Source organism: Lytechinus variegatus, chromosome 4 (genome assembly GCF_018143015.1).
Source record: "Lytechinus variegatus isolate NC3 chromosome 4, Lvar_3.0, whole genome shotgun sequence".
Taxonomy (NCBI): domain Eukaryota; kingdom Metazoa; phylum Echinodermata; class Echinoidea; order Temnopleuroida; family Toxopneustidae; genus Lytechinus; species Lytechinus variegatus.
Genome location: NC_054743.1, coordinates 62,903,243 through 62,927,845, shown reverse-complemented (window position 1 = coordinate 62,927,845; position 24,603 = coordinate 62,903,243). Strand labels below are relative to the sequence as shown.

Sequence of the window (24,603 nt, the reverse complement as noted above, 5' to 3'; positions counted from 1 at the left end):
TATCCTGTTGGAGACTGGAAAATAAGCCTACGTGTAGTAGTCTAATCAATGAGCCTCAAACAGGTTAATTAAGTATTAAACAAAATCAGGAGCAAACGATGTATGCATTTTATGCATGGAATTGGCTGAAAGGATAAAGCAATAAATATTATCATAATTAGGAATCAAATAGAATTGCAGAATACGAAATATGTGTACCTTCTTTAACTTGTCTGTTTTTTAGGCACAGCCAAAAACACCTCACTCAATGAAAGTGGTTTGATTATGCAGGCTATTCTAAGTTCCTGATTTGGAAATGAGTTGTATTTGTGCAAGACTGCTAGTCTTGTTTAAAGACCCACTTGTTGATCAGAGTTTCTATCAGGGTCTTCGATTACAGACTAGCTATTACTATTTTGTTGTGCAATCATCTCACTTGATGAAAGTGGTTTGAATATGAAGGCTATTAAAAGTTCCTGACTTTGAAACAGTTGTACATGTATTTGTGCAAGACTGCTATTCTGATCTAAAGACCAACTTGTTGATCAAAGTTTCAATCAGGGTCTTGGACTACAGACTAGCTATCACTAGTAATCCTGCACAATTTGCATTTATTTGGTTGAATATGCAAAAACATTTTATGAAATATATTACGGATCATAAAAAAAATGTGTTGTTAAAACATGGACCTACTAGTACTTGTCTGGTAGGTCCATGTGTAGATGTCTACCTAGATTATGAGGCCTGTTACATCTGAAAGTTTCCTACCCGAGACCCGACCGAGTCCACTTGCAACCTTGACTGATTATTGGGGGATTAACTCCGCGAACGGACCGAGTCCGAAATGTGGTCTGTTTACATCACAGCGTTCATTCCCTCCCCTATTGTACGGTTTCATATCCGACTGACACCAAAGGGCGCTCTCAATCAAGGCTCTGAATAATTTGCGCGCGCTAATTGAAATTGTTTACATTTCGTTATTCTGGGAGAATGCTGATGATCCCAGCAGGTGATGAAGATATGATCGACTTAAAAAATTATACGTTTAACCCTAAAAAGACTGGGGGGGCTGATTCAGCCCCCCCCCCTCAACATTTTTCGCGATAAATCCGCCGCGCGAAATTTTTTGACCGCGTCGCTCGCTGACTTTTTACTTTCAAGTCTCGCGCAACTTTTGAGACCAAAATTGTGACCCCCGGGTACGCGGTTCCAAAATTACGCAACATTTCGTAAGTGCATGCAGACCCAAAATTACTCAAAAACGTGAAATTGTGTACAAATCCAATGCAAATAGTGTTTTTAGCCAAAATTCATAAATGTATCATTATTTTTCCTTTTACTGCTGAAAATCAATTAATTTTATCTTTTTTATGGTCAAAATAAAGTCCCCGACAATTTCCATTGAAAAAACAATAAAAAACAAAAGTAAAAAAACAAAGAAATACATAAGAAATTTAGAAAACAATAGAATACATAAGAAAATAAATGTGATGTTGAAATTTTTTTAAATGAATTTGATCAGATACCTATCTAGAGTATATGAAATAAAAATTAGAATTTCAAGGCAATTATTTTATTAATTAGAGCAAACTTATGATTTTACGCATAAATTAGCATAATTAATGAGACATGAGATTTTTTGCAGAATTTGATGTTATAGTTTTGTAGATAATGCCATGGGTAACGCGTGTGCCAATTTTCGTCGCGATCGCGCGATCGACGGCCGAGATCATAAGGGGGGGGCTGAATCAGCCCCCCCCAGTCTTCTTAGGCGTCGAAATAGCCCAGTCTATTTAGGGTTAAAATGCTTCCTTCTTTCCACTCAAATCAAAGACTTTATTATCAATCACAATTAACATGTCGCATGCCGCAAAACATTTGAAGAACGACGGGGCTGGGGAGGGGATAGCGCGCGCTATGACGTAATTTGACAGCTGGCGAACGGACCGAGATAGGTTTGAAAGCTTGTGTGCGTTTACATCTACGAATCGGTGGACCGGGGCCGGCCCGATACCTGCCCGAGACTACCTCTCGATGTGGTCTCGGGTAGGTTCGCAAAAAGGTGGCCCGAGGTAGGTTTGGGATGTTTACATCTGATTTCTTTCCGACCCGAGGTAGGCCCCGGGCCGGCCCGAGGTAGGGAATCTCTCAGATGTAACAGGGGTCTAAGTCCTCAGGTTCTGTTTTTCACTCGTCATTCCATAGAATCATAGAATAGTTTGTATCTGAATAGTTCAGTATCCTTGGAAATTAGGAGATATGGTTCATGATCATCATGGCCACTCTGTTTAATAAACAGGCCTTTGACAGTTCCTATTTTCATTTTTTTTTTCTCTTAAAGACCAGTAACAAGTCCCTCCCTCTCCTTCTGACTTTCTCTTTGAAACTGGGTGCACATCAATGCAAGCAGTACTCCCTTAATTTTTCATACTGAAGTATACTTGTCAATACAGTGCACAGTAATGGGGTCAAGGATTCGAATTTTCAATTGAGCACCATTTGAAAACTCATGATAAGGGACAAAGATAGGAGCATTTTTTTCTGAACCACAAAAGAGTGAAATAGAATGGTTTTGCTCAAATAATAGCAATGGAAATCAATGATTGTAATCTCAGTCAACAGTGGGAAAGTTTCTCACATTTATAGGGTTGCTTTTTCAAAATATATGAGTAGTTTTGAAAAGAAAATATTTCGAGAATTACCAATCACAGGAGATAGTTGACTATTAGTTTGAAATTACTCTGACCCAATTTAGTTTAGTTACAATGTTTTATTGTAAACATTCCTTTATCCATGTTTTTTTACAATATTTTGTAAGCATTCAGATAACTTTATAGCAACAAATTTATTTTATTTCACTTTTTTTAATGTCTGTTTGTTATGTGATTTGAGAGCATGAACTGAGCTTGTTGATTGAGTATTTGTGTGTGGATCAAGTTTTAAGAGTTGCACGGGTCTCTCTTCAAAAATCTTGAACGTACTGTAGGTGTGAGTGTACAACACTGTGAGTGTGGGTGTTGGTGAGTGGGTTTGCAGGTGTGGGTTTGTGCACATGTGTTGAAAGGCCCTTCATGAATTACTGGAACAAGTGCTTTATTTACGTTTGTGATATATATGATGATTTTGACAAAAATCTTTGCTTGCTGTTCATTATTTTACAGACAAATGTTGTGTTTCTGGGGGGTGAAATTTTTACATTAATTGTTGTTGAGATAGAATTGTAAACTAAATTTTTATTGGAAGAAATTTTTAAGTTTTCATAGTGTGAGTTCAACTGACTCATATATATCTTTATTCCTATGTAAATACTAAAAGGAGGTCAAATTAATGGTTTTTTTCTAGTTTAGATTTACTATTGACTCTTTATTGTATTTCAAAAGAAAATGCCCTTCTTGACTCTTGTAAAAAATAGAATGGACACTTTTACTTGTTATCTGTGCCCATGCTCTTTAAAAAATCAACTGAAATGAAAATTCTATCATTGTGAAAAATGTGCAAAAGGAAATGATTTGGCAAAATCAGGCATGACTGTATCCATCCTGATGTCTTCATCGTTAATCAAATTGCATATTTTCTTTATCTTTTTGCTCTCTCAGGATCTCCAAGCCGAGATCGAAGCCCACCATAGCATCCTATCGTCCCTGAATCAGAGCGGAGTGAAAGCCGTCCAGGATGCAGACAGCTCGGAGGAATCCCAGACAATTCAGAAGAGACTAGACGGTGTCAATCACAGATGGACCAAGATACAGGATAGATCCGCTGAAATTAGGTGGGTATTTCATCAATAATATGAAGAACAATGATAGTAATGATAATAATGATAATAATACTGATGACAATGATAATAATAATAATTATAATACTACTGCTGCTGCTGCTGCTATTACTGCTACTACTACTACTACTACTACTACCACTACTACTACCACTACTACTACTACTACTACTACCACTACCACTACTACTACCACTACTACTACCACTACCACTACCACTACTAATAATAATAATGGCTACTTATACAGCGCACAGGTATACCTTTCGGTGCTCATAGACAGACCACCTAATAATACTGATGATAATGATAATAATAATAATTATAATACTACTGCTGCTGCTGCTGCTATTACTGCTACTACTATTACTACTACCGCTACCACTACTACTACCACTACTACTACCACTACTACTACCACTACCACTACTACTACTAATAATAATAATGGCTACTTATACAGCGCACAGGTATACCTTTCAGTGCTCATGGCTCTTCAAAAAAATAAACACACACACAAACAAGAATAAAAAACAAAAAGAATAGAATTTTGAATTCTCCTAAATAAACACACTATTAAGATGTTAATGGGAGATCAAATAAGTTTTCAGTTAGGACTTGAATGTTTCTGTTGACGAAATTTTGCGTAATTGGACAGGCAATATTATAGGCATTTGTGGAGAGAAGCAAATAGATGACGTCACAAAAAAAATTATCTTTTTGCATTCCAGCATTTTTTATACAATACCTCAGAAGGATATGATAAAAAACATCTACTACCCAAACTTGGTGGGGAATCGGTCAATGGGGGCCAGAGATATGACCCCATGAATGCAGAATGAGCCCCATTAAAGTCAATGTATTATTGGTCAGGTTTCTAACATTTATGAGAACCAGGCCAACGTTGACTTCAATGGGGCTAAGTATGTATTCTAAGGCCGTGTTTATGCTTCCACTTTTCAGGCCAGAATCAGCGCTTCCAAACGAGATTATTCCAAAACACGGTTGTGTCCATGCTTAACTTTCATTTAAATGCTGTTTCAAAATGCCGATCGTAAACTCACAAAAAGGTGCGTTTGTGAACATCGTTTGACCAGAATCAGGCTTTCTGGGGAAGTATAGACAGAATCACGATCGTAAACGTGTTTAAATGACGTCATTTGGTGCATGCTTCCGGTGAGATGAAAATTCGCGGGCAAATACAGTCGCATTGCTTCATTTTATCTCCACGTAATAACAACACTTGGAAAAAAGGCGCGCCCAATTTGACCTTGCTTTCCTGCTCAATGAAAATTACGATGCGAACCAGCTGGAGATCGTGATTTTGCCTCTGAAAAGCATCTTGAATATAGTCTCAATACTTCAGACTCTGCATTATGCACAATGCAAATTCCCCACAACAAAGGTCTGTGCCTGCAGACTACATGTACTTGGAAGGCAATGTCATCTGCAAATTTCCATTGAACCTCAGTAAAAGCTTGCTACTACCGAAGAAGTAGAAAGGTGGGGAAGGCAATGGTAATGAGGTCCTTCAAATTCAGACTCGCATGTTTGTGAAGTAGATTGCTTAGTGTTGTGTAACCCAAAGAGCAACTATATCTTGCCTTAAAATGCATTTAGAGCCTGTGAAAATAAAGATATTCAAACCTTTCTTGCCTCCATCCATAACAGGAAACGTCTTGAAGCAAATGCCGAGGAGTGGAACAGCCTCGTGAGGGCGACAGACGATCTGATCAGGTGGATAAGACTGAAAGACGACGATCTAGTCAAGCGGCAGCCGGTGGGAGGAGATTATAATTCCATTCAGCAACAGATCTCTGATCACAAGGTATGCCATGTTGTCTTGAAAATAAAACAGAAAGCGAGTATTCTGTCATTTCTGTGAATTATTTTATTTATTAAAAAAAAAAGAAGTCCACACCTAGTTACAAAGAATGAATATAGTATTTCCTTTTATTTGAATACAGGATGAAAGATCTCTGTCGACTAAATGTCTTGCTCACGGGCATAGGTGCCGTGGCGTGGCCGGGGATTGAACCTGGCCTTTCAAATGTCTATTCAAGCGCCATAGACCACTCGGTCTTATTACTAAAGTAATTCCTGAAATTATTAATCAACCACCTTCACTGATATATCATTGACTTATGTTTGTGATTTAAGTACTGTGACATGTAAACTAAAGAATATTACACACTTTTACAAATTGATTTCTAAACAGTCTTGTGATTATTCTTGGATTCCAATAAGGTTGAGGCCTGTCTTTAGTTTTGTGAAACCTCCATAATAATGGCTATCACCTATTCAAAAATACTAAAAAGAGGACTTGAGAGTAAAATGTCTTCCCCAAATGTTTACTGTATTTGTCGTTGGCATTTCATCCTCAGGCGTATAGGCAGCAGCTTGAGGAGAAGCAATCATCCGTTGAACGGAACTTACAAATGGGTAGCCTTTATCTTGCCGAACAGAGAGATTTGGGTAAGTTAAACCAAGTAAATATATTACACACCAAAAATATGTTCTGAAAATCAGTAAAAATTACAAGATGTTTTTAAATAAATGTAAAAAAATCGATGAAGCAGATAAATAGTACTACAGACAAATTGGACATACTATTTGAAAGTTATGAATTTTTACAAAATTTATTATCTCTAGATTTATTGGATTTTCAAATTGGCCATATGATTTATGTTCTGGTGTAACTCAATACCATAAATGATTGTACAACAGTTATGAATTGAGTTCTTCATTTATGTTTCATATAGAAAATTATCTTAGAAATTATATTCCTTTTTCTGATTTTTTTTCTTCTAATTTTTGATTCACTCCAGATTTGCTGACAGAGAATGCTGTAAGTGGTCCAGAGGCCGAGGCTCATAACATCGTTCATAAACTGAAAGACAGCGTGACTGATCTTCAAGACAGCTGGAACAAACTCAATATCAAGTCGGAAAATTGGCAACATAAACTAGACGAGATGTCGACAGTAAGTTTCCTCAGATGAATGCAAAAGTTGTGAGCATTGTGGTGTAGTGGTTCCCTATCTTGTCTCAGTCCAAGGGTCAGGGGTTCAAATCCCACCTTGGCATAATTAGCATCCTTCGGCAAGACATCTTCATTTACTACTCTCCACCCATGTGTTTAATGAGTACTCCAGTAGGAGATAAAAGTCAATATAGTGCGTCCAGCATTATATACTTCATTTGACTCTGTGTGTCTATTAATTAGACAGATGCCACTCAAAGAATAAAAGTATACCTTGTAGGTGAAGGCTCGATACTGAACATACATTTGACCTCTTTAAAGTTGTTGCTACAATGCTCCCCATGAAGTGGAGAATGTGCATTGGCTAATGTCAGAGTCCATTGACATCAGTGGTAATATGTTTGTATTGTGCTTATAAACTTATTTTGTGTTTTCTAAAAACTTGGTAAGACATGTTCGAATTCACCATTCATTCCTCTTTGTATATTGATGAAATTTTGACTTCGAAAAGAATCGTTTGTATCATAGATATTTGAAATCTTGTTTTGCAATAAAATAATGTAACTGCCATAAATTCCTCTGAAATATGCTTTAGCTACCACCTGACTATAAAGACCACAGTTTTTCCCTTTCAACAGTTTTCACCATTGAAACTTGTATCGTAGCAACCTGTCCCTAAAAGTCACCATTTGATAAGGCATTTCTTGTTGTCCTTGGATGATCTTTTTGTACTGTGTTCACTGTATCTATAGTCAAGTTTTTTTTCTCCTCCTCATCCTTTTCTTTTTAGGTGGTCTGTCTATGACAGATCACCTATTGTTTTCGTCAGAATTTTCTTTCTTTATTTCTTTATTTCTTTCTTTATTCTTGGCACCTATGTTTGTCGCCAACTTTTCTCGAAATTGGCTGAATCAATTTTGCTGATTTTTTCGTCATATATAGAATCTATCATAGAGACCTCAAAATAACCTTTTCAAGGTCATATGGTCATGATGACGTCATCTACGCGCCATTTTGTAAAATTCTTCATTTGATCATATCTTCATTATCAATTATCAAAACTTAACAATATTTACATGACATTAACTTCATGTCAAGGGTCAAATGTCAATGTCATCAAAGGTCATGTAGAGGTCATGACGCGCGCGTACGCGTGCGTCAAAGGTAAAAAAATTCTCCAAATGGCCTATAAAAATTTTTGGGTACGTTTCAGGTCATTTTAAGCATTTCAAAAATTTGCGCGCGCGCACATACGCGCGCGCGTTTCCGCGCGTAACGCCTGAACGCAACACATAAACACCGTTTTTTTTACATCATTGCATTGATAATAAAATTTTGAACAATTTGATACCTTGATCAACCTTCTACGACCATTAATAACGAAATTAACACCCGTTAAAGTTTGCAGCACGTGTGCGCGCGAGCTCTCACTATAGGCCATATATGGGCAAAAACATGCCTTTTGAAAATTCACTGTAGCTCTTTAAATAGTCCGTTGACGCCAATTTTTTTTTTCATATATCGATAGAGTATGAGTTGTAGATTTCATTTCATGTCACCAATGTCCCTCAATTATATCGTGACGTCATCAAAATGGCGCCTAAACTAAAAATTTTAATTTTTTTAAAATCACGTCATCAAATTTATGCAAATTTGGTTGTAACTTCTTGAATATAGATCGTTTTTCACCCAGATTTTCATATATTGTAGTTTAGAAGCTACTCTTTCTCGTCATTTAACATGAATTTTCGTTTTGAGAAACGCATCATTGCGTAAAATAGCGATGAAAAGAGGCATGTCATTTTTCCTCATTTTGCGTGTAATCTCTATGGGACATGACTTTTTCTCATAACTAGATTCGACATTCCTCTATTTCGTGAGCCATATCTCCATTTTTTCTTGTCGGTTTTCCCTGAGCTTTTACCATGTAGTAGCTGAGATCCTACGCTTTCGGAATGTGCCCTCCATTTTTTGATCAGATGCCGGGATCATGCCCGTTTTTCACTTGCAAAATTGGTATTGTAATTCTCAGAATTGCTTACGTGTAATCTCTATGGGGAATATCGTAGCTCAATGGATAACGCATTTGACTTGCTTTCTCGAGGGCGGAGGTTCGAGTCCTGGGGTGAACAAGATGATTTTTTTTTTTCAATTTTTTTTTCTTTTTGCCACCTCTTACATGATCCTTTATGATAATTAAAAGGCATAAAAGTTTAAATTTAGCAAGATAAAACAGATTATAATTGCTTTTTTCATATAACATACACTGTCATACATCAAAGAGACCCTTTTCACAGAGCTTTATCATCTCCCGTCTTTCACAAGTATTCCATCCATAATGAGCATTCCGTTGTCATCATGAAGATCATATTGACATGCATGAACATGGTAATAGTGATCATGATTGCGAGTATAAAGACAGACCACCTAATTCGTCCGCATGACGAATTAAATTCTAGTTTTTATTCTCATTTTCCTTTTCATTGTTTGCCTTTTGTCTTTTTATTTGTCATCTTCTAATTATCATGTTATCTTTTTCCTTATAATCTCAGAAAATGTTAGCCCTGCATCAAGCCATGGACAAGCTTAGTGGTCGTCTTCATGAGGCTGAAGCTACGAGATCAAGATGGCTACCAGTGGGTGACCTTATCATCGATAGCCTACCGCAGCATCTAGCTGAACTTAAGGTATGTCTCATTTTCTTCTCCTTCTTACTCCTCCTGCTACTCATCGTCTTTTTTCTTCTTCTTCGTCTTTTCCATCTTCTTCTTTCCTCTGCCTTTTCCTTCTTCTTTTCTTCTCCTTGTCCTTCTTCTTCTTCTTCTCCTCCTTTTTTTTTCTTCCTCTTCTGCCTCTTAATATTCTTCTCTTCTTTTTCTCCTCATCTTGCTCTTCCTCTTTTTATTCTCATTCTCGCCCTCTGTCTTCTTATTTTTAATCTTCTGATGATTAGCAGATTTATTATTCTCTTCATATTTTGTAAAAGAATCCAATCGCAACTAAAAATGTGGAATGATTGTTTTGAAAGAATTGATTCTTTTCAATATGAAAGAGAGATTATCTGATTCTCTCCTAAACATCCCACCTCCTCGTTCCTATCTCCAGAGCTTCCAGGATTACTACAGTCCAATCCACGATGACTTGGAGAAGGTGACCCAGATGGCTGGCCACTTTCCTGCACAGCAGGTCAGTCTCAGTACCGTTAACCAGGGAAGGCTTGAGGACATTGTTCGAAGATGGAAAACCTTGCAGCTGGCCATCGACGAGAGGGCGAGGCTACTCAACGAGGCTCTTAGAGACTTTGGGCCGCAATCGCAACACTTCCTCAGAGGTATGTGAGGATGGTCCAGGGATCGTTTCATGATGACTTCCAACTATGGTAGCTGTGCAAATATTGTAACTACAATGGAAACCTTGATTGTGATTGGCTGCTGAGCCCTGTTACCATGTAGTTACCATAATGTCAAAGTTGCAATAGTTGTGCTCTTCATGAAATGGGTCCCAGATGGCAGATGTTTAACCTTAGATTTATCAAACTGGTTGACAGTATGAAAAAAATCAGTATTATTTGTTATGTTTAATCTGGCAAATTGTAAAGGTTGCAGCCTCTTTTTATGGGAAAAGTCATAAGATCGATTATAATGTTGATCCCCTCTCTTCTACTCTTTCTTCTACCAGCCCCTATTCCTTTTATGGTATTGTACATGAGTCCACAGGCGTGTCCTGTCACTACTTACTGATTTTAGGGACTTCTGCATTCTTCTGTAAATAAACATTTATCATGTGTATATTATTAAAGGCAAAGTCCACCTCAGAAAAATGTTGATTTGAATAAATAGAGAAAAATCAGACAAGCACAATGTTGAAAATTTCATCAAAATCGGATGTAAAACAAGAAAGTTATGACATTTCAAAGTTTCGTTTATTTTTAACAAAATAGTTATATGAACGAGCCAGTTACATCCAAATGAGAGAGTCTATGATGTCACTCACACACTATTTCTTTTGTTGTTTTTTTATTGTTGAATTATACAATATTTCAATTTACGAATTTGATGATTAGGACCTCCTTGCCTGAAGCACAAAGTGTTAAAATAATGGAATTCCATGTGTTCAGGGAGGAATGAAACTTCATTTCACATGACAATGACAAGAAAATAAAAATATTTCATATTTCATATAATAGGATACAAAAGAAATAGTGAATGAGTGATGTCATCAGTTCCTCATTTGCATACTGACCGAGATGTGCATATAACTGTTTTGTGAAATGAAGCGAAACTTCAAAATTCCATAACTTTCTTACTTTACATCCGATTTTGATGAAATTTTTAGTGTTATGCTTGCTGAATTTTTCTCTTTTTATTCAAATCAAGTTTTTGTTGGGATGGACTTGTCCTGTAAAAGAACGATTGATTTTGTATGAATTTATGATATAAAAAGAGAATTGTGTGAGATTGAAGAATGAATGAATAAATGATTGATTTTTATGACCCTTTTAAAAAAAATTGTTTTACAGCTTCTGTGCAACATCCATGGGAAAGGGCAGTAGCAGCAAATAAGGTGCCATATTTTATCAAGTGAGTATGCAACTATGATTGCTTATGTTTTGACATTCATCTTTTTTATACACCTTTTTACATAAGTAATTCATGTGTGACATCGACTCTCGTTTGCATATCACCATTAAGTGAAACTTTATGATAAAAAAAAGTAAGTCAAAGGATTTAATTCATAAATAAATAGATCAATAAATAAATATATAAATGAATGAATGAATAAAAACATTAATGATAAAAGAAAAAAAAATTCATCCATTTTTTAATGACATTTTCAGCAATATACTTTTTTAAGTCTTTTTCTATTTATTCATCTCAACTTGTAGTTCGATATGACTTGACCTTTTTAAGTATAAATATGAATTTTATTCCTAGGATTTTGACAATTTTTCACTTCTTGTTTGTCAACTAACAGCCATGCTACAGAGACTACCCACTGGGATCACCCCCGTATGACGGAACTCTTTCACTCGCTCTCAGACCTCAATGCTGTCAAGTTCTCAGCGTACAGGACAGGCATGAAGCTAAGAAGGCTACAAAAATCATTGTGCTGTAAGTAAATGTAAATTCATATATTCATATTAGAGTACACATTTTCCATAGAAGTAAATTGTCGTCTCTGAACGTACAGATGCCTTGGCAAATAGATCTGATTTTCCACCCATTTTTATTTTTTTGTATGGGGGGGAGGGCGTTAGTCTTTATGCTTTGCTGCATTCAGCACAACATTGACAGTAACTGTTTAATCTACATGATTGTTTGAGTTTTTGATCAATATGATGTCAGACTTTAACGTCAAATTGCTGCACCATGAATTTGGTGAAAACATAAAAGTTGCCTGAAAAAGGCTATGGAATGATTTGACATGACTTTAATGACCTTTGACCTCTTAACCTTGCAGTATACCTCCTAAATCTTGCGAGTGCCGACTCTATCTTCACCCAACACGAGCTGGTATCCGGCAACGACCGAACCCTCGATGTAACAGAGATCATCACCTGCCTAGCGACGGTTTACGAGAACCTAGCAATGGATCACCCAGGGATGGTTAACGTACCTCAGTGTGTTGATATGTGCCTCAATTGGTTACTCAATGTCTATGACACGTAAGTAGATTATCTAATCTCTATCACTCAATGTCTATAACACTTTAGTAGATTAGTTTTTTTTTTTCAATGTCTATGAAATGTAAGTAGATTAGCTAATCTCTGTTACTTAATGTCTATGGAATGTACATGTAAGTTCATGTAGATAAGCCAATATTGGTTACTTGATGTCTATGACATGTAAGTACATTAAGTTTAGCTAATTATGGGGGCTAACTCAGATTATTGATATATTTTTTAATCAATAATTTCTATTTTTCATCAGCTATTGTTGAAATCTGATCATATTTTGATTCAAATTATTGTTAATAAGCAGTTGAATGCAGTTATGTGTTAAGATTTGATAAGAATTATAATTTAAGAAAGCCAAGTACCATTTGGTTAGATTTAAGAAGAAAAATATTGCATTTAGCACAAGATAGTTTCACCAGTTGTATGTAAAATCATGCTTAATTTAGCGAACGCATTTATGAAATCACCTCCTTTTCATGAAGACTTGTTATAGTAACAAATGCTCAATTTCTATAACAAATTTACTATTAATCAATCGGGTTGAAGGATTTCAGTAGCTTTTAACTGGTATTGCAGACTTTGTCCATAATAGTGCTGTTAAATTTGATTCCAAATTTTACTTACCATAACCTCTCAACCCATTGCCTACTGGAAATGGACAGTCCGTGTATTAAGCCTATGGGCACTTCACACTTCAGTAGTCAAAAGGGTTAATATTGATGTTCATTTTCCATGATATTTTGCAGGGTAAGGAGTGGGAGGATACGAGTTTTAGCCTTCAAGGTTGGTGTCGTCATGCTCTGCAACGCTCACCTCGAGGACAAGTACCGTTTCATCTGCCGTTTCGTGGCGGACAAGAACGGCATGATAGATCAGAGAGGGCTTGGTCTCCTCTTGCACGACTGCGTCCAGATCCCAAGGCAGCTCGGGGAGGTCGCGTCGTTTGGAGGAAGCAATATTGAACCCAGCGTCAGGAGCTGCTTCAACATGGTAAGAGGCCAGGGATTCTCTCATATTATTTCCTTAGATTACGGCAACCCCATACCTTGCGACTGGTCCACGATCCGATTTTGGAACAAACCTCAATTCGCTCATTTTCTGAAAATGTGAGTGAAAAGTATCTTTTTTTTGAGGTTCAAATTAACAAAAAAAAGAAATCAAAGAAAACTAATGTAACAATATTGGATGATTGCAAGCCTTAATTTTGGATCAAATGCATAATTAGTTTGAAATCGTAGCCAAATGTACAATTTTTTGTAACCGCTAAGCAGATGCTTTCTGGAGAATTGAGAATTTATTCCATAGGGTTAGCCCTTCATGACAAACCAGTCTTTGTCAAAACTTAGTGAACCAAAATAGCAGTGTCGTCCTGGATTCTTGACAGGACATATTTGCAATTTTTCGTCAGCTCTGAATTTTGGAACAACCTGTTCTGGCTCACCAATTTTGGACAATGACCTTTAAGCTATTCATTGTGATTTGACGGACATTTTCAATAGATTCTCAATGTTCCAGAAAGCGTCTGTGTTTGTTGCAAAAAACTTTATGTATTTATATGTGGTTGCAAACACTTGTTATTTTGAGCTTGGTCATTGTTGTATCATTTTCCCTACAAATTGCTACCCTCTTTCCCCTTTCCCTTGATCTAGACCGGAAGCAAACCTCTGATCGAACCAGCCCAGTTCCTGGCCTGGATGAAGTTGGAACCCCAGTCGATGGTCTGGATGCCGGTCTTGCATCGGGTGGCCGCGTCGGAGACGGCCAAGCACCAAGCCAAGTGTAACATATGCAAAGAGTGTCCCATCGTGGGCCTCAGGTATCGCTGCCTCAAATGCTTCAACTTTGACCTTTGTCAGGTGAGTTTTCGTTTGTTCGAACTGATGAGATTGCTTGTGCTCAGCCAATCAGATGCAAGGATTTCAGTAGCCTATAACAAATAGTCATTGAAAATCACTGACTATTGTTTCATGAAATGCTCCCGCAATGTGCGCTTTTGGTTTGATAATTGAATGCAGCACTCTAAAAATCATATGAAATACATTAAAAAAGGGGCAAAGATTATTCAAATTGCATCCATTATGATTGAATCCTTATCTGTTATTCAAGGATGGTTCTTTTTTTAATAGAAAATAGTCACCAAAATTGGCAACGATGGCCTAAGAATATGGGTTATATGCACATATATATATTTTTGAGAGTTCTACCACTCATTTACTGAGCAACAATATTTTACTTCATAGGTACTAAAGATCTTGTGTAATCTTTAACATGGATTAACCCTTTTGTGATTATTGTTATGAATGAAAACTGCTTGTGCATCTACATGTATTTGTTATAAGGCAAGCCTAAGCCTGTTAGAAAACAAAAATATCACGAGTTGGATTCATTACTGTATGTATTTTGTTATTTTATATGACTTTGTTGAAATCAATGATTTGAATTTGCATATGGATATCTGTCGGTCTCTGTCCCTTGGAAATTGACTTTTGTTTACGTACAATGTAGACTAATAATTGACACAATACTCCGTTTCTTTTCTGTTTGCAGAGCTGTTTTTTCTCTGGTAGGAAAGCAAAGACACATAAACTCTCACATCCCATGCAGGAATACTGTACAACAGTGAGTATTGATATGGAGGAGGGAGGAGGAAGAGGGGGGGGGGGCAAAAAGAAGGATAGAGGTAGAGTAGGGGGGGGTTAAAGATGGGGAATAGAAGAGGAGGGAGGGGGAGGAGAACAAACTTTCCAGTGTATTTTTTTCCCCACTGCTTTACTATTTGAGTGATTTCTCAACGGATACACAAGTCATTCTGCCTAATTCGAATCTCTTAGGACCAAAGAAATTTGTTTAACTTAGGCAAAATTAGACTTAAAAGAGGTATATAACAGATGTTTTCAATGATCAGGGGGATGTTTCACAAATATTTAAGTATGACTTAGAGTCGCACTGAAATGTCTAGTTGCGTGTGGTTTAAAAGGCATGACAATATTGGTTAGATCGTGCCCAGAGGACGCGAACTACTGCGTATTGATCAATAAGATCGTGCGTTGCATATCATGTATGAGTCGGCATCTAAGTGCGACCTAAGTCATTCTTAAATCTTTGTGAAACACCCCCCTGGTCTAAAAAATTGCTTCTACTTATGCAATTATTCCACTTACGGTATGTCAAATTTAGTTAGGCAGAGTTACCTGTTATTGAATATGAATTAATCCAAACCTTTGTTTCCTGTTATTGAATATGAATTAATCCAAACCTTTGTTCTCAAACAGACGACCTCGGGTGAAGACGTGAGAGACTTTGCCAAAGTGGTTCGGAACAAGTTCAAATCGAAGCGGTACTACCGAAAACACCCCCGTGTGGGTTATCTCCCTGTCCAGTCAGTTCTAGAAGGCGATGACTTAGAATCGTAAGTTAACATTCTCACCATCAAAATGATATTTTAAAATAGTTTTATTCCTTTCACTTCATTTATTTCTTTTTTTTTTAATGGAAAAGATTGAATAAAAAGACCGCTGTTTTGAGTCAGTGAATTCACTGTTTATGTTAATTCATTTTCTTAAAGGGGAAGTTCACCCTAACAAAAAGTTTATTGTGAAAATAGCTTAGAAAATAAAATATTAGTGAAGGATTGAGGAAAATCCATCAAAGATTTCTTGTTCTCACCATCAGAATTATGATAATTTAATGAAAACCCAGTTTTTAGTTAGCATGTCTACTGTTAATGTTTATTAATTTGCTTTAAAAGTTTTCTCATAATGCTGTATCTTTAATGTATTTAGCCCCCTGTAATGATAGCCACATTCACTGTTGAACGGCATATGCATAATAAATGCTTGAATTCCGTCTAAGTTTTCAACCCACTGATTCCAAACCAACCTTGTAAATTTGGACCGATGTCTTTATTTGTGGGTCTTGTTGCTGAAAAACAAAAAAGTTAACAGAAATATTCTTTTTGTCTCCTTTTAGTCCCATCACAACTCCCCAACACATGGCCAATCAGGATACACATACAAGGCTGGAGCTCTATGCTAACAGGTATGTAAGAGACATTGTCGCTATGTTAGACAAGGCATGATCCATACTGTTTAGCAACCACCATTTGTTTTTGTACATGTGTGCATTGGTGGGTAGGACAGTGTTTTGCATCTCTGTGCTAGTATGCCCCCTTTTCAACCCAATTTCTGCAAATGGGGGGGGGTTACAGAATGCTTGGATGAAAATTTGAGATATTTGAAAGTAAGATAAGTAAATTATTCAAACTTGAGCAATAACACTTGCGAAATGAGTAATATTATGAGGGATGTTCATGTGATTTAGCCTGTTGGGTTTGCTATTCGAACCCTTTCAATTGAGAAAAGCAATCTGTATTTTGCAGCCCTAAAGGCCATGGTTGAGACTTCTGCATTCGAGGCCTCTTTCGATACAATGGGTTGTATTCATGCTACACTTGTCTCCAAACCCACTTGTTGATCAAGATTTTGATCAGGGTCTGTGCCTTCAGAGTAACATTCACCTGTGTGTGTTTATAGTAAAATGACATCTTGTTTAATATTTTTGTTCTTCTTTCCGTACATACAGGTTAGCAGAGGTCGAAAGCCAAGGAACGTTAAACTCTGTACCTACCGACCTGTGAGTATCTCAGTTTTCTGTCTTTCTCGATAATACAAAATTTATTATGGAAAAAGAATTGAAAAGAGAGAAATTAAAGAAACAACTTATGAAAGAACATTGATATAAAATATGGATAGATACCACTAACAACTTATCGTGTAAAATAATGTTACACCTGCTGATGTAGCCAAGTTATGGCAATTAATCAGAGAAATAGTTTGTGAAGTGAGCTACCTCCTCAGTTTTTTGCCCATTGCTCACGAGACTTGATACACATTGGTTTTCAAGTGAAAATATGCAAGACAATGGTTTGATGTGTCAGGTACTGCATTATCCTAGCAATGAGATTGGAAATAATTTTTATTTTCAAACAAGTTCCTCAAATGAGGCTGTCATGCTAGGGTTGGACTGTTAGTCACGTTCAGTGATATTTTGAGTTTCTTTTCATATTCATTTTGTTTCTCATTATTTCTAACTATTGTCTTAATAGCGAGGATGAGCATCAGTTGATAGCCCACTACTGTCATAGCCTTGGTGGCGATGTTTCTACAGTGGTAAGTTTTTATTTTCATCCCATAAAATTATATATTTATTTGACTTATCCAGAGGCAGATCCAGGGCCCGGTATCATAAAGCTTAGCAATCGATCATTTGGCTGACCTTTACGATTGATCATACACAATAATCAATGCAATTAATTATAGAAATTAGCTCCATAATCAATCGCTATGGGGCCATGGATTCTGTCTCTCTCTTGCCCCAAAATAATTGAAAGTCAGTTGGCAAACTAGATAACACTATAAAAAATTGACTTCATGTTATCCTCACTTCCAAGAGGGGGTACTACATACTCCTGGGTATCTTTATTTACCGATGTGGGTCAAAGAGTCAATGAAGGGGTGCACCAGACGCCCCTCCCCATGGATCATTGTTGTCTCACCTGCGAAGCAAAGTGAGACTATAGGCGCCGCTTTTCCGACGGCGGCGGCGGCATCAACATCAAATCTTAACCTGAGGTTAAGTTTTTGAAATGACGTCATAACTTAGAAAGTATATGGACCTGGTTAATAAAACTTGGCCATAAGGTTAATCAAGTATTACTGAACATCCTATTAGAGTTTCATGTCACATGACCAAGGTCAAAGGTCATTTATTGTCAATGAACTTAGACCATGTTGGAGGAATCAACATCGAAATCTTAACCCGAGGTTAAGTTTTTGAAATGTCATCATAACTTAGTAAATATATGGACCTAGTTCATGAAACTTGGACATAAGGTTAATCAAGTATCACTGAACATCCTACATGAGGTTCACGTCACATGACCAAGGTCAAAGGTCATTTAGGGTCAATGAACTTTGGCCAAATCGGGGTTATCTGTTGAATTACCATCATAACTTTGAAAGTTTATTGGTCTAGTTCATTAAACTTGGACATTAGAGTAATCAAGTATCACTGAACATCCTGTGCGCGTTTCAGGTCACATGACCAAGGTCAAAGGTCAATGAACTTTGGCCGAATTGGGTGTATCTGTTGAATTACCATCATAACTTTGAAAGTTTATGGATCTGATTCATGAAACTTGTACATAAGAGTAATCAAGTATCACTGAACATCCTGTTCGAGCTTCAGGTCACATGATCAAGGTCAAAGGTCATGTAAGGTTAATGAACTTTGGCCATGTTGGGGTTTTTTGTTGAATAACCATCATATCTCTGTAAGTTTATTGGTCTAGTTCATAACAAGTGGACATAAGAGTAACCATGTATCACTGAACATCTTGTGCGAGTTAGAGTAGTATTCAAAGTCAGCACTGCTGCTATATTGAACCGCGTGATGCAGGTGAGACGGCCAGAGGCATTCCACTTGTTTATTATCCATACAAATGTAGGTTTGTTTCGCCATGACTTAAAAATATACACCCTCTTTCGCCCTAGTTCCCATCTTAGTGTTTTTCATTATACTTGGGGAAACATTTCACGAAAACCAAAATTAGGTGGTTTTCACTGACAATTACTGACTATCACTGACTGCTCTCAACCAATCAGATGCAAGTAGCTTAAAATAAATAGTCATTTATGTAACCAATTTCCTACTCAGACATGCCTTTTTCATTCTCCTGATTCTTCCTTTGAAAGCACATACAATGGTGCTCAAAAGTGAGTAAACCCCACCAGAAAATGATCATATTTAAAGTGTTCAAGTTCTGCCATGTTTTAGAAATTTAATTGTGAAGTCAGGTGATGAAATGTTTCATTCAATAGAGTTTGTGTTTCTCTGGGCTTGCTGAACATTGTAGCGTTGTCTACATTCAACACTCAGCATGAAGGAGTTCATTTTGTTGTGCCTCGTTACATTCTTCTAATCTCTGTAACACCTTGGAATAATTGCAGAAGCTAGATAATGTGGTAGAAATGATAGTTATTACTAAATATGGAGTTAATAGATCTCTTATTGATAATTTCTTTTCATTGTTGATTGTTCTTTGCAGCCTAATAGTCCAGCCCAGATTGTGGTATCCATCGATGCTGAACATAGACCCGACTTAGAGTCCCAAATTAATGAACTGGAAGATGAAAACAGGTGGGTTGTTGTTTCTGAATATTCTATTTTAACTGCAAGCTCAAGTTACCACCTCAAGTTATCATCCCCACAATTATCATCACCATCATTATCCTTATCATCATCATCACCACCATCATCATCACCATCATCACCATCATCATCATCACCGCCATCATCATCACCACCATCATCACCATCATTATCAACATCACCACCATCATCATCACCATCATCATCACCATCATCATCACCATAATTATCATCACCATTATTATCACCATCATCATTATCATCATCACCACCATCATCATCAACCCCACATCATCATCTTCATCTCCATCATCAATATCATCTTCATCATTATGTGCATCGTCATCAAAATCGTCATCAATTTAGAAAATTCATAGTAATGACATCATTGGATATTAAGCACATCCAGCATCTTCCCAATCATTATCATAAAAGCTTTAATGTAAGTTATTGACTGCTTTTAACTCCTTTTTTATTCTTCCTGTCCAGAACGTTATTATCAGAGCTTGAAACGCTGAAAGCTCTAAGAACGGAAGACGTGAAGAGGGCGGCAGAGCTAGCGGCGTCGTCGGGCGACGAGAGGTCATCCGGGAGGTCACCGGGCAGGGATGCGGAGCTCGTCGCCGAAGCCAAGTTGCTACGGCAACACAAGGGGAGGCTAGAAGCAAGGATGCAAATATTGGAAGATCATAACCGTCAGCTCGAAGCTCAGCTACAAAGGCTGAGACAGTTATTAGAACAGGTATGATGGAGAATAAAGATGAATGCCAATTTTGGTACCTTTCCAAAATGAGTTTGTCCAGAATCCAGTGAAGTGACCACCCAGTTGTCATATGTATGAATGAGGAATATGTGCGAAGGGATTCTGCAAGAAATTGTGCAATTACTGAGATATTATGACATTCCAGCTATTTGTCATGTCTTTTTCCAATGTGATAATTATATAATATTGACTGGCCTTGAGGGGAACATCAAATACATTGCCAGCAAATGAATCATATTGGCCCGAGTCTTTAGACGAGGGCAATATGGGTCATTTAAGGGCAATATATTTGATGTTCCCCGAAAGAAGAGCCAGTCAATATTTTTATTATCATCCAAATCAGATATCTAGAGCAAAAATCATGATAATGGGGATATTTCTTTTAAAAATAGAGTTCTATTGTGTCATGTTAATATCGGTCTAGGCTCTGCACTTTACCATTATGACGTACTTGCAAGCGCTCGGATTCAGCGTTGTCTTTATTATGACGTATATTGTTGGTGGGCGGATCCTTATGAAGCGTATCTCTTTATACGCATCCACAAATTCCCGGATGTGAGACCAGGGAAAATACAAAGGTATATTTTGCTTCGTCTCTGCATGCAAAGTAAATACGCGCACTGAGACCGAGGAAAATACAAACAATATACCTACCCTTCCCGATATTCAGAAAATGTAGGGCAATACGGTTTTGTAAATGACCAGCTCAGATGTCTGATACGGGTGATAATCATCAATCATCACTTGCATAAGTATTCAAAAATTGATTTCTTACTAAGCATCTTATGTCTCTCCATTTCTTTCAGCCGCAAGACAAAAGCGCATCCCAAGTGTCCTCGTCGAAGACCACACCCGCAGTCTCGCCAACCTCTTCCATAAGCTCCGCCTCTAAACCAATCAGAATACACCATCCTGTTGCCGTAGAAGCCAGAACGAATGGCGGTACAAGTGACTATGATAGTGATATGGCAGGTGAGAGCAAAAGAGTATATTAATATGTTAGAGTAAAATATTCTTGGAGAATTTTCACTGCCCTATATAAAATCGATCTATGAGCTTTATGGAATGTTTCAAGGTTATTTCATGCTAAATGGGAATCATTCATTCTGTTGAAATGATGAATATGAAAATAATTGATATTAATGTTAATAATAATGATAATAATAATGATGATAATAATAAGGATAATAATTGTGATTATAATAATGATAATATCAATGGTAATGGTAATGCTTATTGTGATTATTATTAATAGTGATAAGGATGATGATGGCAATAATGATGGTGGTGATGGTGATGATGATGATGGTGATGGTGATGATGATAATGATGATGATGGTGGTGGTGGTGGTGTTGATGATGATGATAAGAATGATGATGATAATAATCCAAGGCATTTACACATAAGCAGCATTCAGTACATTCTGTCTTTTTTTAATTGTAAGTTTAGAAATCTCTGGATTCGAATAGCAGCCAAGAAGTCATGCATTCAGCGAGCCAAATTACATGTTGTACTCCCAGTAATTACTTAGTAGTACTTTGTAATTACTAATCTTTAGTGAATCTACTGACATATCATCTCTCTCCGTTTCTCTCTCAGCCGAGGAGCAGAACAGTCACCCGTCTCCTCACACCCCACCCCACCTGAAAGATGACCCCACCCCAAGGGAGCACCAACCCAACGGTAGGGACCACCACCACCATCATCATCACCTCCACCAGGGCGGGGCAGCTAACGGGGTCCCAGCCAAGGGAAAGGTTGACCTTGACAAAGTCATTCAAGAACTCAATAACTTTCCTGACGGGACCAAGAATGGAAGTGGTGAGGCAGGAGGGTTATAGATTTGCTTTTAAAATAGACAAATTAAAAGGGAATCTTTATACAAAATGACCGCATGTTTGAAATACAGGTAAATCTGCCTACTTGTGAGTCGATCTTCTGTAAGTTGAATAATTGCTTAATAAAGCCAAAGCAATTGTTTAGACCTGAGCCCCGTTGCATAAAAGTTACTATTACAGTTACTTTGCCATCCAGTGGTAACTTCCATGGTAACGCTGATCAACAGCCAATCAAAATCAAGGATTCCAATCATTGGATGGTTAAGTTGCCATGATAGCAACTTTTATACAACGGGGCCCGGATTATTCAAGACATATGTTATGTACCTCTTCTAATTCAAACTACTCCTAAGTCAAAATGATTTTTGTTCCAAAATATTTATCTTTGGCAGAGTTACTGGTGATGTATGTAATTTTTGAATTTCTTTTTCCAAGTAATGATAATAGACTGTCCCACATGTGGTTATTTGTGTTGGCGATCTTCAGGGTGATCGTTTTCTAGATTTCAGGATTTTCTAAAGTTTATTTTATGTAACTGTAACCAGATATAGATCTACATTGATATGGCGACAGTAAACCTTGGTTTTACAGACTTGATGGATAATCAAGAAGTCATTAAAAGATAGACTACTAGTAGATGGCAGATTACTGGTAGATGGCACATATACTTTTAATATTGGTTGGAGAGATAAATATTGGTTGGAGAGATAAAAAAAAACAAATATGAAATTTATGGAGATCTTCCACTTACATGTATCTCCACCAAATGTAGTATGAGATTTGCTGGTCACTGTCTCTATGGTGATAAGGAAGTTATTTCTGATGTACTTGTTTGGCCTCCCTCATAAAACCAGAGGACAAAGACTTTATATTTTGTTGATTGCATATGTAGGGATAGTAATAATTTGCTACATGATTTACCAACTCTCATGTCAGATCGCGAAGCCTGGCGTACCATTGTCGATTCATTCTTAGATGCGTCTGATTTGTAGTGTAGATTACAAACTTTCTCATGATATCAGTGTCCACTGCAACTACATTTGTTATCTTTAATTCTCTGCTTTCTCTTTTTGTCATCTTTGTTTCCATCCCCAGCTGGCCAAAACAGTGTAGGTAGTCTTCTCCACATGGCGGATAACATCGGCAAGGCGGTCGGGACCCTCGTCACCGTCATGACGGACGAGGAACAGAGCGATAAGGAAAGCGAGGCATAGCCAATCACACGCTTCTCTCCGTTCAAATCATTACAAATTCAACCAATGAGGGGTCTTCCATGATGAACATAATTTGCATAATCCATTCTATATATATATATAGAGACAGTGCAGTGTGCATTGCCAGTGAGAGGGAGCGGAGGGGGGGGATTGTTGCTCCCCTTTCTCCATCCTATGAATTCCTCACGTTTATGAGGACGTGTCCAAACCTTTTTTCTGGTATGTGATTGTATCATATGACTTGACTTCAGTTGATATCTGTTAGATCAATTTCCCTGATTCATGATAATATGAATGTGACGTGATTTTTATCAAAGGAAAAAGTCTCATTTCCAGGGGATGTTAGCTATTTATGGCGGCAAGTAACAAAACAGATTTTTTAGACACGATATACAAAGGATTTTATCAATAATCGCCATTTTCGAGAAATAACTTTCCCCGGCTTATTGTTTGATCTATGCATGCTGCAGTTTTATGTCGTCTTTTCCCATCATGCAATTGTGTTTATGTTCAAGATAATCTTTTCGGTTTTGTCGAGTCTTTTTGTTTATTTTGGAGTTAGTTTCTTGTAGATGGTTTATTAGGACCAAAGACAAATTATACATTGCAGGGAATGAGGGACTCAATTTGACATGAGTTTTGTGTAGATGTTAAACTGGTGCTATTATCAAGGAATTTATGTGCATATATAGAGACAAGCTGAGTTGTGTCGCTACACCGCATGCTTAAATAATCTTCCCGGTGCGGTAACACAAAGGTTAGCGATTGATCGTAAAGATATTCTCCTATAATGATTGCTATGCTTTGTGTTACGGGCCCTTGGTGATACAGAAGCTGCTGTAATTAAAGATTATTATTAAAGAAATATAAACCCTTTGTTCCTATCAGTTCTTATGAATATGTAAAGTGGACTTTGACATCGTGAGTATAACGATTTGCCTTGGCCTGGCTGCTGTCCACTGCACAAGCAATCTGTGCTTTTCATAAAACGTGCCATCAACATTCATTATTATGAGTGGCTAGTGGTTCGACCACTTTTTTTCTAGAGACATCCGAAATCTCACAGGCTGCGAGTGAAAATTTTAAAGATAAAAAAATATTTGATCGATCAGTGGATCCAAAGCAAAATTCTAATTTCTTGGATAAATTAGTATAATCATAGAAA

General features: G+C 37.2%; 1 protein-coding gene across 3 annotated transcripts in view; it reads left to right on the top strand.

Moving 5' to 3' along the window:
* The window catches only part of LOC121414482 (dystrophin-like), a 43,620-nt gene extending 19,017 nt beyond the window's left edge, over positions 1–24,603 (top strand). For all 3 annotated transcript variants that reach the window (XM_041607677.1, XM_041607675.1, XM_041607674.1), the window contains exons 2-22: positions 3,576–3,748; positions 5,426–5,582; positions 6,139–6,229; positions 6,583–6,737; positions 9,289–9,423; positions 9,842–10,067; positions 11,256–11,316; positions 11,711–11,847; positions 12,197–12,401; positions 13,160–13,403; positions 14,063–14,269; positions 14,961–15,032; positions 15,686–15,822; positions 16,383–16,451; positions 16,995–17,045; positions 17,518–17,581; positions 19,519–19,610; positions 20,112–20,364; positions 21,192–21,357; positions 21,986–22,207; positions 23,320–24,603. In XM_041607677.1, the coding sequence (XP_041463611.1) occupies positions 6,193–6,229; positions 6,583–6,737; positions 9,289–9,423; positions 9,842–10,067; positions 11,256–11,316; positions 11,711–11,847; positions 12,197–12,401; positions 13,160–13,403; positions 14,063–14,269; positions 14,961–15,032; positions 15,686–15,822; positions 16,383–16,451; positions 16,995–17,045; positions 17,518–17,581; positions 19,519–19,610; positions 20,112–20,364; positions 21,192–21,357; positions 21,986–22,207; positions 23,320–23,438 (2,652 nt within the window). In that variant the 5' untranslated portion in view covers positions 3,576–3,748; positions 5,426–5,582; positions 6,139–6,192 and the 3' untranslated portion in view covers positions 23,439–24,603. The remainder of the gene's footprint in view (positions 1–3,575; positions 3,749–5,425; positions 5,583–6,138; positions 6,230–6,582; positions 6,738–9,288; positions 9,424–9,841; positions 10,068–11,255; positions 11,317–11,710; positions 11,848–12,196; positions 12,402–13,159; positions 13,404–14,062; positions 14,270–14,960; positions 15,033–15,685; positions 15,823–16,382; positions 16,452–16,994; positions 17,046–17,517; positions 17,582–19,518; positions 19,611–20,111; positions 20,365–21,191; positions 21,358–21,985; positions 22,208–23,319) is intronic.